Here is a 15,964-nt window from a genome sequence, read left to right on the forward strand (position 1 = left end):
TTTTCTTTTGTTTTATACCCATGACACAGAAAACTAAGCAAAATCCAGTCCAAAGCACACTTCTCACTGACTCAAATCTGCAATGAAGAACAAACAGATCAGGTACAATTTTCATAAATTCTCTGCTGTTCCTGTTGTGTGTACAAAGTGCTGAGTAGTGATGGGCAGTCAGTGTGCAAGCTGTGAGTAGAGACTTGCTGTAGTAATTTATAATTCCTCAGAGCTGGTGGCCCTTGGAGGAGGCCTTTTGGTGGTTACTGAGTGTTAAAGTTGGAAAAGTCAGTACAGAAACATATTCAACACAACTTTATGTAAACGACTTTATTGGAGGTTGTGCCAAAACCCTTGGGCAGCAGCAGTATCCAGGTTTTTATACAGAGGCTTCCATGCTGCTTCCAAGCTTGGCAGCTTAATGCTCAGTGCAAAGCCAGTTGCCTCTGTGTTCTTGGGAAGGAGGGAAAGTCTCTTCTAAGTGCTGGACTCTGTTTTGTTCAGGGTTTTCAGAGTGTAGAGGTTTTCTTATTTTTTTCTTTGTACACGAAATAGGCTTTGCAGTAAAGGGTGAGGATAATTGTGGTAGTTCCTTTTTCCTTTAAGGTTTGCTGTAATTGTTTCCATGTCATTACCCCCAGTCATGGTGATGTTAGAGCAAGGCCATGTTCCTTAGCTCTGGGTCCCTGTGCTGTGCTGCCTTCCCAGCTGTTCCTGGGCTGTCTGTGGGGCACCAGAGGGAAACCAGCAGTTTTCCAGGAGCATTATCCCCTCTGGGAAGTGCAGGAGGGAGGTGTTGGCTCCTTGGTGGATGGGGCTGAGGGGTGCTGAGAGCTGGAGATGCCACTGGATTGTGCTTGACTTTCACAAGAGTTACGCCAGGACATCAGCCTCTCGTTCCTCCCAGTCTGTCCATTCATACTCCCAGAGCTGGTGGGACCATTACAGTGCTGTCTCCTGGAGCAGCCAAGTGCAGCAGCTAATTAGCAGCTGGCTCTAATGAGTGGTGGCACAGGAGCTGGGAGAAAGGTGTGCAGGCTGGCAAGGCACTTCTCCCCGTGCTAATCCATGGAATGGGAATAGCTCCCACCCCAGCTATACTCATGTGGGGGAAGCACGGAGCAGCCTGGGCTTCCAGAGCAACACAGAACTTGTGACTAAATACATTAGTTTGGGCTAAACAACATTCCCAGTCAACATCTGAAAAATACCATGGAACCCCAGTAATGCTAGAGCTGACTTTTGCTCTTTGGCAGTCTCTGCATGGTGAGAAGGGACAGACCAGAGTAGCCAAAGCTGGAGCTGGGCTGTTCATTCACAGCAATCCCGTGGATGAGCAGAACCACGGTCCCAAAAATGCAAGATGCTCTCTCCATTGTGCATGAATAAATGATGGATGAAATGACTGCTGGATTGTAAATGGAATTTATAATATTAATGATATAATACAGTCTCTTGCCACAACGGGTCTCCTTTCCTGTCTTTTTAAGCTGCTTGGAACGGAGCCCACTGCCTTATTCTTTAGTGCAAATAAATGTAAGCTAAGCAGCCTTGTACATCGAATATCACCAACATGAGACCTCCTGGCCATATGTGCCTGTCTGCTCAGCCCTTGGCTAATCTGCCACCAACTCCCAGGAAAAGCGTGATGGAAATGAAGGTGGTTTTAGAGCACATTACATCTGGTATTGGGAAAAGGTAGAAAACCTGGTTTTGTAGCCTGGTGCAGCTGTGCAATGTTGCCACTGATTTCAGTGTCACATGAAGCAAGAACTCCCTTTGCTAAAGAGAAACCCCATGAGTTTCCCCTCTATTTTAACCCCTGGAGTGACACAGAGGGGTCAGGATGGAGCTTTTGGAGCCTGGCATTGTTCCTGGCCAGGAGAAAAGGCATTTATGTGGTGAAAGTGGGTGGGTTTAGGCTTTCCTCACACGTTTCACCCTGCAGTGAAACTTGTTACAACACCTCGAGAATTGAAATGCCAGAGGAGCCTTCAGGAGGGTCTGCAGCTTTTCTCTGCATCTCAAATCAGGGTGTGATTTTTTAGCCATTTTCTGTGTGATTGTGGCCAAACTCTCCAGCTCCCTGCCAGAAGGGCTGAGAAGATGTGGCTACACAGCTCTTCAAAACCCAGCTCTGCTCTCATTTCTGAGCAAGAGCACTCAGCTCCTCCTTTATACTTTGTTTTATTTACATTTGAGGCTTCTCATGAAAGCCAATTACAGAGCAGAACAGGGCCGTGAGACCATTTTATTCCCACTAAAAAGTGTTGGTTCTCTCGCTCCTCCCGCCTCTGCAGGGCTCCTTACAAATCACTTGCAGATGAGATGTCTGCTGCCTCACCTTTAAAAAAATAACATACCTGGGAACTGCCAATGGAATTCTTTTCCCCCTCCTGCTTTCCAGCTCCCAGGAACTGTAGGTTCAACATTTTACCTGGCAAGTGAGCAAATGTGCATCAGGAAGGTTTTTGTTGCCTTGGGGCTTTTGGTTATTTAAATTTGTCAGAACTCTCAATCGTTAAAATCAGAGTTGCATTTGATGTAAACAAGAAGAATCAAAAGCTCTACTTGTGCTGTTTGGAGAGGTCACTTTCTGCAGACAGAAGTGTAATTTAAAAACTTTTTCAAACTAACCAAATGCTGGTGACAAGATGTACATGGAACCTCTTGAAAGAGCATAAGTGGCTTTTCCCAGAAAGAGAAGTATCTTTTGGTTAACCTTTCCCCAATTAAAGTGTCAAGCTCATTGGACAGCTTCTCCCATTTGAAAGCATTAACTGATGCACAAATGTTTCTGTTTTAAAGAAGATGAACTTTGGGATCTGTGGGTACTTGCAGTGATGGTTTCTCTGTGTTATTTCAATAATGCTCCATTCTCTTTGTGCTAACAGATGTCTGCACTTGACAGGTCTTCAGCACTGAAGCTTTCAGAAGCTTTAAATTGTTTTTTTGAATACCGAGTTTAAGTTTTGTGTGAGAGGTTTTCTTTTCTGCCTTGCAGTGGCTTGCACTCTGTGATTCCAACTTCTACGCTGGACTATTCTATGACTCCAAAACCCCAAAGCCAAACAGCCAACACCCAACCGAGAGCAAATCCCCAAACCCAGAAAGGCCGAGTGTAGTTTTCAGCAGCCTTTATTCCTGGACTGGTCTGAGCTCTGTTGTGCTTTTCTGAGGTTACTTTCTACAGGAATTCGGTGCTGCTGCTTGGCATGTTCCTGCAATAAAAGTGTGTATTTGCAGGGAATCCACTGGGTGTAGAGTTTGTCTGGCTTTATGAAGTAGTAAATTTTCTGTTGCTTAATCTAATATTCTAGAGAAAAACAGTCGTGCAGGGAAAGGAGAATGTTGCTTCACCCTCCAGAAGTGCCATTAGAGATCTTGATCTTGTTACAGTCTTTGCTATTACTTGTAAAACAGTAACATATGAGGATTTAAGGTCTGTTGCAGTCAGAAAGTACAAAGAAAAGAGTGAGTGTCGATACCAACAGAGGGCAAGCGACTGTGCTGAAGCCAGGGAGGCAATGCTGGGGCCAGCCTGCTTCCTCAAGGATCAAATCAGGGTGAGTTGAACCCTCTCTTATTTTATGGTGGGTTAACTAAGCCCTGTGCTCTGCCTCTGTGATGTTAAATCCTGCTCAGATTGTGTGCTGCTCTTTGAAGTGACAATATCCATCCTGCACCTTCACTTGTGGTTTTCTCTCCTTTTCCAAAGCACAGTCTGTCTCGCTGTCCCCTCTCCGTGGTGGTGGCTGGGTTTTGGTGGCACTGGTTGAGTGCTCAGTATCCAGAGTTAGGGCTGGAAGATGCTGCAGGTTCTTGCCCTTTTGAAACACGGGCTGCTCCTGGCACAGGGGCCCTGAGCAGGATGGGCTGCAGGGACAGGGCCACCGAGAGAAGGTGTTGGAACAGAGCAGATGCTGACAGAGAAGCTCTCAGAGAAGAGCTCCACTCAGGCAAGGACACCAGGCCTGGAAATGCCAGTGGAGGCTGAAGCCTGGATTGTGTGGGGCTCCTGGGCTGGCCCAAGGAGTGTCATGGAGCTGGGACTTGGACCAAGGCTTCTCACCTGTCAAAGAAACCAGCCCAGAACTGAACAAGCCGGAGTTGGGGGCATCCCCCATCTTCTAATCCTTCACTCAATCATCTCCTGGCTTGGTAAGTATTTGGAAATGACAACACTAGAGCTCTTGTGTTCATGACATTCCTGTTAATCTGAGTTACCTCTTTTCTTGTCTCTGGTTTCTCCTGCCTTCATTTATGTGCTTGACTGTGAATGCCTCCTCAGACAGGAACACGTTGATGAGCCTTAATGAGTTCATATAATCCCTCTGAGCTCTATATTGCTGCCTAAGAACACTGGCTGTGGCTGCTTAAAAATACAGCATTTTCTGCAAAGGTGCATCATGGCACCAGCTGGAGGCATGGGGGGCTGCAGTGGGGTTGAGACAGCTGAGGTCCCCCTGGAGAAGCATCCCTGCACTGGCCAGCCTTTTCCTGCTGCAGGCTCATTTGGAAATGGCCTTTTCACACAGGACCAGTGCTTAATATATCACTCAGACTTTGCTCATTGTCTACAGTTAGAAGTCTAACCTAGGCTCAGCAAAGTAATTAGGAGAAATAATTAACAGCTCTCAGTGATGAGGCAACCTCTCTCTCCCTCCCCTCTCCCTCACCATGTGGTGCACCTTGGTAGTGACTCAGAAAACACAAGAGGACATTATGAATCAAAAAATAAGTCTTTACCTGTAATTAACTGTGCACACAGAAAGGAAAACGTGGTGATCAAGCAGCCATTAATAGTTGCTTTACTGGAGGAGAATACACCAGAATCAAATGCTCATGGCAAAATGTCCCTTTAGGTCGTGGTTCTGTTATAACATTTAATCCAAACAAAAATAAGTCTCTACCAAAAGAAGTATTTGACCCGTACACCATACGGACATGTGTGGATAAGACACTGCACTCCTCACGTTCCAAGTGCCTCATGGCCCCTGTGTTCTCCGTAAGTGCAAGAAAACAAAACCCAGCCATGAAAATACAAAATCAATGCAGCAACTACAGTCGTAGGCAACAGTATGTGCGTGGCCAGGCCCATGGTGGGATGCGGGACTATGCAGCAGGGATGGACCAGAGTCCCCTCTCCCCTCCCTCCCCATCCCCTGCCTGGTGTGTGGTGGGGCTCTGGAGTTGTCATGACAGGCTTTTCCAAAACAGGACGCTAAGAGGAGGGAAAATAAAAAGAACACCCCAGCCTATACCAAAGTAAATAAAGTAATAATAAAAAAAACATCCCTTGGATCGGGGCACTGTTTGCCCAGGGCCCCGGCGGCCCCGGGCCGCCCTGTGCGGAGCAGGACAGAGTCACTGTGCGCAGGGAGGACGGACGGGCCGTGTCCCGGCACAGGCTGTGCGGTCCCCATGTCACCGCCCGGCCCCGGCTCCGCGCTGGGACACCGGGCTGGCTCCGCGGGCACGAGCCAGCCCCGGGCTCCCTGCGTACCTCTCTGCTTGGAAAGTGGACCGAAAGACGTTGTGCAAGTCCTAGCGTGAAGGAAGGCGGAGGAGGCTGTGGGGACGGCCACTCGTCACCTCGGTGTCCCCAGGTCCCTCGGGTGACGCGCCCGGGCTGGGCTCCCTCTGCGGCCTCAGAGGTCCACCCAGCCTCGCAGCTGCAGGGCGAGCACCCCCAGGGCCACGGTGGCCAGGCTGCAGCCAGCACCGAGAGCACCGTCACAGTCCTTTTTGTCCACTTCACACCTGGACTGCTGGCACAGGACCCCCTTGAAGCCCACGGGGCAGATGCAGCGCTGGTTCTGGTAGCAGGTGCCACCGTTCTGGCAGAGCAGGAGCTCGTCATCGCAGACATTGGCTGCAGGGTGAGAGAGAGGGATGTGGGTGTTACACCCCTTGGTTGCAACAGCAACTAGATTTTAGCTCTTAGGAGTTAAATTATCCAGCCCTCCCAGTGCTAGAGAGCAGTTCCAAGGTCAGCAGAATGCAGTGGAGGGGTGCAAACTCCATGGGCAAAGCTATCAAGTCATTTTGGATTTGGGAGGAATGGCCGGGATCTGCTCACCCTGCACCACGAGCATCATGGGGCACCCGAGCCAACAGTGCTGGAGATCCTGCTCCTGTTTGGAGCGATCTCACAGCTCCCTGTGGCCCTGCAGTCGGGTACTCACGGAAGCAGCCCTGTCTCCAGTAGTAGTTGGGCAGGCAGTCGTCGCACTTGGGCCCCGTGGCACCTTCCTTGCACTCACAGTAGCCGGTCTCGTTGCAGCGGTCGTGCATGGAGCCGATCTGGTTGCAGTTACATTCTGGCCAAAGACAGGGAGGTCACAGCCTGTCCTGCCTCGGGGTCCGTGCATGCAGCTCCCTGCGGGAGGGGCTGGGGACTTTGGAAAAGTCTGGAGATGTGCTGTGGAAGAGAGCTTAGAGACCGAGGGGCTGGGGACTTTGGAAAAGTCTGGAGATGTGCTGTGGAAGAGAGCTTAGAGACCAAGGGGCTGGGAGGATGTGGTGGCCTGAGAGGCCCTGACAGTGCAAATGGCCATGGGTACAAAGGCCACTCCTCTTTGGAGCTGAGCCCCTCCTGGCTGAGCAAGGCATCTGAATCCAGTCAGAAAGGTATTCTACTGTGAGGGTGGGGAGGCCCTGGCACGGTTAGCCCCGGAGCAGCTGTGGCTGCCCCTGGATCCCTGGCAGTGTCCAAGGCCAGGCTGGACGGGGCTTGGAGCAACCTGGCATAGTGGAAGGTGTCTCTGCCCATGGCAAGAGGTTAGAGATAGTTTCCAACCCAAACTGTCCTGTGATTCTATGATATTATATAGGCTTTATTGTCAGGTAAGAGGTGCCTTGGCAGGCTGCAGTGACCGTACCAGCTGCCATCCTTGCAGAGCATGCATGTGGGGCAAACACCCTCCAGAGAGGGGCTGAATGAAGCCCACCCACAGAGTGAGGACCCACCCCGGGTGCTCACCTATGCAGACATTCTCATCGTCCAGCTCGGCCGAGCTGTTGCGGTAGAAGCCCAGGCGGCAGTGCTGGCAGTGCTGGCCCCGCGTGTTGTGCTTGCAGCTCACGCAGGTCACCACGTTCAGGAAGTCGATGTAGCTGCAGCGGTTGGAGTGGCCGTAGCACTCGCAGTCTGCGGAGGAGAGGAGGAGAGAGCTGGGACACGGGCCTGGAGCACCTTCCCTCCGCTGGGAGGAGGAGAGGAGCTGCTGTGGAGGAGAGTCCTGCCTGGGGGAATGCTGTAGGAATGCTGTGGGAATGCTGTGGCCACTGCCAGCATAGGGCTGGGGTGTGCTGGGCAGGAGGAGTGCACACAGTTCTCCACCACCACGGGGGGATAGGGCTGGAAATCATCGCTCAGAGAGCAGAGCAGGGTCAGGGTCCCTGTAATCTTGGGGTGTGGACAGGCAGGAGCCAGCCCCTTGCAATCCCAGGACATAATCTCTTTCAGAAAGTGCATAATCATGGGAGCAGGCAGTGGAGGGGAGTCAGGTGGTAATTACAGAGCTGCCTTGTTAATGAGCAGAGCCTTGTGCCGGGGTTTGGTTCTGGGGAGGCTGCAGGACCTGTGAGGAGCTGGGCTGGGGTGCAGAGCCCTGGCAAAGGCTCTGCCTCTCTGGGGCACAGAGGGGAGTGGCCCGTGGGATGGGGCTGGCAGAGGCTGCTTAAGTGGAGATGAAGCTGCTGCGTGTCCAGGTAAAACCTCACAGCCTCTCTTTTTCCCCTCTGTGTCCCTTCTCAGCAGGCCCATTCCTGTTGTGAAGGGTGGTGCCTCTCAGGTTAAATGTTTAAAATAAGTCTATGCAAGGTAACGTGGCTTTTGTGGGATCTTTCAACAGCTGGTGGACGGGTGTGTGAAGGTTTGAACCAGGGCTTGCCTGGAACAGCACAGCCTGCAAAGGCTGCTGATGGGGTGGGACATGCCACTATCACTTGGCCAAGTGCTCCTGTCCCCAGGGCTGACCTCTCTCAGCTGTGGGCACGTGTTAGAAAACAACCATCTGTGGGTGAATTTGTAGTCAGGGGGATTGGATTATGTGCTTCTTGTGCTTGCTTTTTATTACCATGACTAGGGATGGTGATAACCTTGCAGTGCTGGATCTTACTGGGAGTTTATATGTAAATGTGTTTATGTACTGATATGTGCAACTCTGGAGAGAAGGAGGTGACTTGTGGCCCAGCTGGCCTGGTCAGGAGGTTCCCAGCCAGCAAGGGCAGGGGATAACATGAGCAGAAATTCTCAGCCAGGTCTGAGCTTTCAGAGCCTTTGGAGAGAGGTTTGGAGCTGGGGCTTTGTTCCAAGCAGGACATTAAACATTCAAGGATGGCAGAGGGGTGGCAGGGAAGGGTGTGGGTTGGCATGCACATGCAGCTGGAGGAGGAGATGTGATCAATGACATGATGACCAGGGAAGATGGAGCAGGGCAGAGGTTTCCCCACGGTTCACAGCTGCCTGAGGAGGAGCTGAGAGTGTCTTGTAATCCTGACCCCCTGTGAAAGAACTTCAGCCTCATCAACTTGACATCCAAAGAATTTCAGCTCAAATACTGCCTGCTGCAATTCCCAAGCAGTGTTTCAGACTCGGGAAGCACTGCTACACACAGCTAACAGCTAACCACGACTCGGACAGACCCTCCCCACCTTCTCCGTGTCGGAGTCTGCAGGACCACCTCACCTGAGCGAGGTCAGGGAGCCCTGGAGTGCCGCCCTCCCTCCACTTACCTTTGTACGTTTCAATGGGAGCCACTGGGCCAGAGTTTGGTTTGAGCCGGATGAGTTTTGAGCTCTTTGAGGATGCTTGAGAAAAATCAGAGACAGGCTTTTTCTCACTGCTCAGCACCACCCCGTGTCCTCCCCTGCCACGAGAACAATGCCGAGCCAAGAGCACTGTGCTGGCATCTATTTCTGCACCAGACAGCTGGGAGCTGCTACATTTCTCCTCTTCCCCTCCCCTCCTCAAAGTCTGATGCATGAAAAACTCAATGCACGAAAAACTCAATGCACAACACTACTGCAGAGCTGGGAGGAGCAACTCACCCACGTGCCCCCTTGATTAGGGTTTGGTGGCGTGGTTTGGGTTGTTTGGGATAAGGATCTACAACTTACAAACCACGTCTACAGGCCATGGGTTCGGGCTGATGGAGGTCACGCCAGCTGGCAGCCAAAAATCTGCGAGGAGGACAAGCGCTACGGAGGTGGCACCTGGCAGGAGTTGCTACAGGGTCGTGCAGAGCAGGTGCTGCTCCAGCCTGGCCTGTCCCCAGCAGCACGTACCTGTCTTTTTGCCGTGCTTCTTGCCTGCAGAGTGTGCTGTGCGCCCTGCTTTGCTCTTCGGAGCCGCTACACCAGGATAAAACAGGTCTTAGAGATGTGCTGGGGAGGGGCCTCCCAGGCCAGCCCAGGGCCATGTTTCCTATGTCTCCTCAGGGTAAAGGGCTGTCCCGGCGGGAACGGGGCTCCCTGGGGGTTGTGCTGTCTCTGTCTCACACAGAATGACCCAGCACTGAGGGTGAAGGCCATTGAGCCTTGGGAGGTTTTGGGCTTTGGTGAGCCCAGTGAGGGGCAAGGTTGAGCAGCACTGAGGTCCCACAGGGTGTTTGGAAATGGATTCTGGTTCTGTTGTTTTTTTTGTGAAGCTCAAGCCCTTGCAAGTGCTGTGGTGCTCAGGGAGACCCTGGGTGGGCATTGCCAGCTCCAGCCTCCTGTGTTGGTCACAGCCTCACAGTGACAGTGATGGCAGGAGGTGGCCATGCTCCCCATGGGCTCAGCCATGGTCAGAGTGCGCCCACTCCTGCTTCCAACACCACCCCTGAGGCTGCAGTGGTACCAGGGCCCTGCTGGTCTCCATGGCTTTCCTTGACCCCAAACATCTCCAAAAAGACCTCCCTGGGGCGGGATGAGCGAGCTGAGCTGAGCTGGACCCTCTGAGTAGGAGATTGTGCGATGGTGGGTTGTGCTGAGGGCAGGTGGGTTGTCCTGGCCTGTGGCACCAAGGCAGAAACCTGCCCTGTCCCAGCCTTGGGGACAGGCCTGGCCTTACCTCGCATGTTCTCAGGAGGGTCTGGTGGCTTTGGCTTCTGTCCAAGGGCTGCTGTGTTTGGTGGGTCATCACAGGTGGCATCAGAGAGAACATCAGATTTAAAACAGACTCCCCCCGGGCTGCTTAAAAAGGTGGCAAAGGGACACTGGAAGCTCTAGGCAGGTGTCTAGGCTGGGTCAGCAGAGCTGTATCTGGTTGAGGATATGCTGAAGCAGGAAGGAGAGACAAAGTCTCCTGAAAATTAGCATCTAGAAGTGTGAAGAGAGGCAGGAAAAATATTCCTAAGGGGAAGGTGTGGGAGCTGCCGGGTGGCTGAGTGTTGGCACATGGTCCTGTCATTGCCCAGGCATGGAGAAGCCAAATCTGCAAAGCACTGTCAGGATGTCAGCACACCTGGCCCCTTGGTGTAGCTGCATCAAAGGCAGCTTTGCCTCTCTGTGAGGCCAGACAGCCCCAGGATGTGGTGATCTGCACGGGAGGGATGCTAAAGTCTACGGCTGGAGCGAGCTACAGGAATCTTGGGTGGGAAACAGGAGCTGAGCGCCAGAGGCAGCCACCAAAGCGTGTGTGTGGTGGGAACCCTGAGGAGGAGAAGCTTCAGCCTCAACAGCCAGAGAGAAACCTCCCAAGGCTCCCACCTGGAGTACCTCAGGCAGTCACACAGGAGACCTGAACAAGGAGATGCATTAGAAGGATCTGTGCTCTAAAGGACACAGGCCTATCCACTCACAGGGTAATTCTGCTCTACAAACAGGCTCCATCCTCGGGAGGTGACAGCATTTCCATGATCCTCTCCATTCACCCTAGGAGCAAGCTGTGAACAGTCCCTTCTACCACTCACCACCCTCATCTAAACCCTGAGGCTCAATCCAGCCTCACCGGATTCCCAGCTGTGTGCAGGGCACAGACAGGCCCCGAGCTTTTTCCCAGGCGGAGGAGGAGAAAGGCATGGAAAACACAGATCCAGAGCTAGAAACTAAAGCATTCTCTGAGCTGGTTCTCACTGGCAGGACCCAGCTCAGCCACGTGGCACCTACCTTGTGCTCCTGGGCCAGTCTTGGCCAGGGGAGAGCCCACCTGCAGTGGGGCAGCTGCCGACAAGCTGGGGTAGTCTTGCAGTGATCAAAGGGAAAATTGTGTTACTGGGGGAGCTGGTATCCCATGAGGAGCCCTGCAGCATTCCCACAGGGAGTCAGAGCCCCAAATCCAACACCCAGCCCTGTGCCACGGAGGTCCTTAGGCACTAGAAGGGCTGGGGAGCCCTTGGATTGTGAGGGGCAGCTCAGCACACAGGGGTTTGCTCCTGTGTTTGCAGCAGGATCTGAGCCACCACCCTGCACCCCTCTGCTTTGAAGGAACAGCTGAAAAACAGCCCAGGTATCCTGGGATGGAGGCACCAAGCCCTGGTTTCCAATCCCAGCTTCCAGGCCCTCCTTCAGGCTCTGCTCTTTTCCCTCAGAAATACAAATTAAAGAATTTCCAACCACCGCAGAGAAGTTGAACCAGCAAGAAATTCTATAGCTCACTTGTTTGGTTTCCCTGCAAACCCTCACCCCCACTGGCTCCATCCCCCTCCCCGGCTCCTCAGTATTGGTAACAATCTTCAGGTTTGCTAGAAAACAAACCAGGGACTAAGAATTTTAAAAGCCATATTATTAATTTCAAGCTCCAGTTGGGTAACATAAGGAGGAGGAGGAAAAAAAAAAATCTCTTGATCCTTGCCAAGTTTCAAAGGACAAACCCGAGTAGGAGAGAAATGTGATTTCCCAGCCTCGTCAAGGGGATGATAAACAATACAGAATAAAAAAGAAAAAAAAAAAAAAGATTATTTTTTTAATGACAAGCTCTAAGAGAAGGTGATAGACATTGTCCTTTTCAGCTGGAAAATGGAAACCAATTGATATTAATACGGTGTTAAAGAGAATATGAAAAAATCCCTGTGCAAATTGGCAAGGGTTTAATTAGAGTCACAATAAAAAACAGCCCTGGAGGCATTTTGCTTTTTAGTCATTCACATACACCTCCACTCAATCGCATTTACAGAGCCAAGAAAATTATTAATGCTCATTATCCTGAGAACCTTTCCCTTTGTAGCTCTGGGCCATAATGGACAGTTTTACATTTTGGGAGGGGGAGAGAAACACGTTTTGCCCCAGACCCACTTCATAAAAATGGGAAACGATGGGTGGCTCTGATGGAATTGCTGTTCTGGTGGGCTTCTGAGGAAGTGGAATAAATGGAACCAAGAAGTCATATTTCATAGCAAAAACCATTGGGGAAAACAGCACTGGAGAAGCCTGGAAAAGTCCTTCTCAAAACATAAACATGGGATCCCTTCCTGCAGGACCTCCCCAAAGCCAGGCTGTCAGTGTTCACTTTCTGCTGGAGTTCGTGACCACCCAGCAGGGCTGAGGCTGGTCCTGTTTTTCCCAGAGGTGAACTGGCACTGCTGAGACTGCCATGAACTAAAGGGAGAAAAATTGCAGCAGGAAAAAAAAAAAAGAAAAGTTGGGGCTTTTTTGCTTGTTTTGAACATGGGGAAAAATATAACAAATGGCAAGGAAGAAGCTGACAGGCTTCAAGGAAGGTTTTGAAATAACAGAACTGCAGAAGGCAAAGGAGAATAGCACTTAATTCATCCTCCTAAGGGTAACTCTGCGATTTCTTTTCCTTCCACCCGTTTTGGCAGCTTCCACTGCCTTCAGACCACAGCCCTTGCCCATGAACTCATCCCTCTCTCCCTTCTCGCCGCACGACTGGGCACAAAAAGCATCCTACGAGCACGACCACAGCTCCACCTTGACCACGGAGAACACCACGAGCAGCCAAAGGAAGCAGATGTCTAGCAGCTCCATGGAACCCAGAGACAACCCAAATCTAATCTACTTCTCTAGCCTACGTGCCACGCTGCTTCTGCCGTGCTGCTACCCACTGGTGTGCGGAGGCACCGGGGAGAAGGGAAAAACACGTCGGGCTGGCTTTAAATACCTGATTTTTTCTGTGTTTCTGTCACGGGCACAGAGGAGGCAAACTCAGAGGCTGGTCTGATGATGCTTGCTTATGGTGGGAAGCAGAAATTCAGAGGGCAGAAGACAGTGTGTCAATTAGAGGGTGAAACAGCGTGGGGATGGGACAGGGCTCTGGCAGCACTGGTTTAAATGTCAGGCTTTAAAGCAAGGAGGGATTTTTAATGCTTCTAAAATTCAGAAGGGGGTTACAACAGAGTATCTCACTTTGGGATTCTGAGCCTGCTTGGGGGTCACCTCCTGCAAATATGTCCTACCAGGAGCTCAGGGGGTCACCCCTTTCACAAGGTGTCTCCCTTGAGGCCCAGGTGAATTAGATCTGCAGCTTCTTGGGGATGTCATGGATTTAAAGAAACACTTTATGTTTTCCACAGAGAAGGAGGAACATCTCAGGCCAAAAGGAGATCAGAATTAAGCTGTGCCTTGATTCTCTCTTGCTGGTCAAGGGCACACAGTGGACCTTTGGCATCAAACCCCTCATGCTGCCCAGGTAAGAGCAGGTCCTTGAGCTGCTGGGTGGTCCTGGCTACCCTCTTCTGTGGAGCAGCCCCTCCAGGGACTGTCACCACTCCCAGGCACACCATCCTGGGGTGGGACCTGGCTCTGGAGAAGCACAGATGGGGATCTGGATGGGGGTGAGGAGCTCGGAGCTCAGGCCTGGCTGTATCAAGCCAAGGATCTGGCAGCTGGGCTGCAATTTATTAATTTTGTCCCTTGCCATCAGTTAATGAAAGCGTTAGGAAAACATTTTCTCTGCCCAGGAAGCAGGTTTTGGAGGAGGAATAAACCCTGAGGTGCGTGATGTCTCTCAGGTCCCTCAGAGCAGCCTGGCAGGAGAGGTTACCCCCAGCACCCCAACCCCATAGAGACACTGTCCTGCCTGTGCCAGAGGTGCCACAGAACACTGCAAATCGTACAAGAGACACACCAAGCAGCTACCCACATGAACACAGCAAAAAAAATAGCCCTAAAATGTCACTACAGTTGAGCATGGATAAAAATCAGATGGCCCCAAGCGCATGGTGTGGATGCAGCTGTGATCACCTGGCCCTGCTGGGGCTGTGGGGATGGTGTGAGCTCCAGGCTGGGGGGTGGATGAACCTCCTCCTGCACAGGTACAGCTTAGGTCTGGGTGAGGAGCTCTTCCTAACAGAGCTGAGCCTTGCGCTCTTTTTCCAGGGTCACTCCAACTCTGTGGAAGTTGCACCTAAACCCTCGGCTCCCTGATTAACTCCTCAAGCAGGGTACTTCCATGAATATATCTATATTTGCATAAACATGCAATCAAGTTTCCTCATCCCTTTGACTGGCTTCTGGCAGCTCCCCCAGACAGACTGTTACTAACATGCTGTGGGTGTAAAACGTCCTCCTGGGAAATATCAGGCCCTGAAAGCATGGCAAAGGGAGGAATGCGTGTCTAATTCCCCCATGAGCAGCTTAAAAAAATGTCCTGCTGTTAAGTTTTATCTGCTCATTTCCAAAAGACAAGGAAAAACACTGTCTCCTTGTTCACAGGGGGAGGGAGGGAGGAACCCCCAGAAGAAGGACAAAAGTTTTCCTCCACAGGGTGATTTCAGAAATTAGGAAAGGATGTTTCTGGCGCGTGTGTGAGCTCCAGCCCTGCACGCTCCCGGGCTGCTTGGACAGCGGCCACCTGGGGAATGTTGGAGTTCTGCCCTAGGAAAACTGCACCTGCATTACATCCATGAGTTTGGCCACAGGGACTTGGTGCGGGATTGGGACAACCAGCAAGGACAGAGCAAAGCCTGTGGGCTGCTCTGAGTCTGGTGGCAAGTGGCAGGAGGTCAGGGATAGAGCAGGATGGGGTTCAATTCCCCTCTCCTTCCAGAGAAAGATGTGGTTTAAATTTATTACAGATCAGTAAAGTCTTCATTGCTTTCCTGCTCTGCCTTGTCATGGAGCTGTGAGAGCATCTCTGGCAGCTGTGCCAGAGACAACAGCAAACCAGGGCTTCCTGGAGGCTGGGGGAAGCGAACCAAGTCAGGGTGATTTTTATCCATGTCCCTTTATCATCCTACAGAGCAGAGACCCACAGCTGCCAACACAGCAGCCCCGTGGGAAGCAACTGAAAGAGGAGCCTGGGAACAGAGTCCTGGCTTCAGAGCGGGGCAGGGAGCATGGCACCCACCTGGCTGGCTGGTGGTGGCTGGTAGGGGGGTGCTGCTGGTAGTGGTGGTGGTTGTGGTGGTGGTTGAGGTGGTGGTGGTGGTGGTTTTTGCGGTGGTGGTTTTTGCGGTGGTGGTTTTTGCAGTGGTGGTTTTTGCCGTGTTTGCTCGCTGCGGTCGCTCGTACGCTGACAAGCAAAGAGAAGAGTTGGGAGGCACTTACTGGGGGGAATGGAGGGTTTCCATGCCAGCCTGCACACCCGTGAGGCTGCTGCTGCTGGGCTGAACTGGTGACTGATTTCTCAGCACAGTCACAACTGGGGCACTGGCAGGATTAAGGCGACGGCGGCTCGGTGACGCTGCACGCAGCGAGGGCATGTGTGTGTGAGAGCAGGGGCTGCAGGCTGGGGCTGTATCAGCTTACTCTGTTGGTGCAGATATTGGCTTAAATACTTACAGCTCGATCATAAACTAATTGCCAATTAAGCTGAAAAGGGGAAATGGAGGCATGTCTGGGCAGGGATGGGGCGAGGAGCGGGTGGGAGGTGCCAAGGAGCCCCCAGGCCAAGCTGTGCTCCCGGTGCCCGGTGCCTACGTGCCCAGCTGTGCTCCTTGCACAGTGCCATTCCCTGCTGCCACCCCTCACCAGACTGCCTGCCACCATCAAAGCCAACCAGGACCATTGGCACGTGTTTGTTTCCAGTGGCACCCTTCAAATTTAGGATGGCTTGGGGTCAGCAGAGCCCCCGCAGAGCCGGGTG

General features: G+C 52.0%; 1 protein-coding gene across 3 annotated transcripts in view; it reads right to left on the bottom strand.

The window, feature by feature from the left end:
* Positions 1–4,714: 4,714 nt before the first annotated feature.
* Positions 4,715–15,964, bottom strand: part of NTNG2 (netrin G2) — a 47,473-nt gene continuing 36,223 nt past the window's right edge. The window contains exons 6-14 of one of the 3 annotated variants that reach the window (XM_048325079.1): positions 15,227–15,391; positions 13,040–13,108; positions 11,089–11,163; positions 10,052–10,099; positions 9,286–9,351; positions 8,734–8,808; positions 6,977–7,144; positions 6,180–6,314; positions 4,715–5,866 (exon numbers count right to left, since the gene is read on the bottom strand). In XM_048325079.1, the coding sequence (XP_048181036.1) occupies positions 5,643–5,866; positions 6,180–6,314; positions 6,977–7,144; positions 8,734–8,808; positions 9,286–9,351; positions 10,052–10,099; positions 11,089–11,163; positions 13,040–13,108; positions 15,227–15,391 (1,025 nt within the window). In that variant the 3' untranslated portion in view covers positions 4,715–5,642. Of the gene's footprint in view, positions 5,867–6,179; positions 6,315–6,976; positions 7,145–8,733; positions 8,809–9,285; positions 9,352–10,051; positions 10,103–11,088; positions 11,164–13,039; positions 13,109–15,226; positions 15,392–15,964 lie in introns of all 3 variants that reach the window. The other 2 variants (XM_048325078.1, XM_048325080.1) reach the window with 2 other exon arrangements.

This window comes from Corvus hawaiiensis, chromosome 21, assembly GCF_020740725.1.
Source record: "Corvus hawaiiensis isolate bCorHaw1 chromosome 21, bCorHaw1.pri.cur, whole genome shotgun sequence".
NCBI classification, from domain to species: Eukaryota; Metazoa; Chordata; class Aves; order Passeriformes; family Corvidae; genus Corvus; species Corvus hawaiiensis.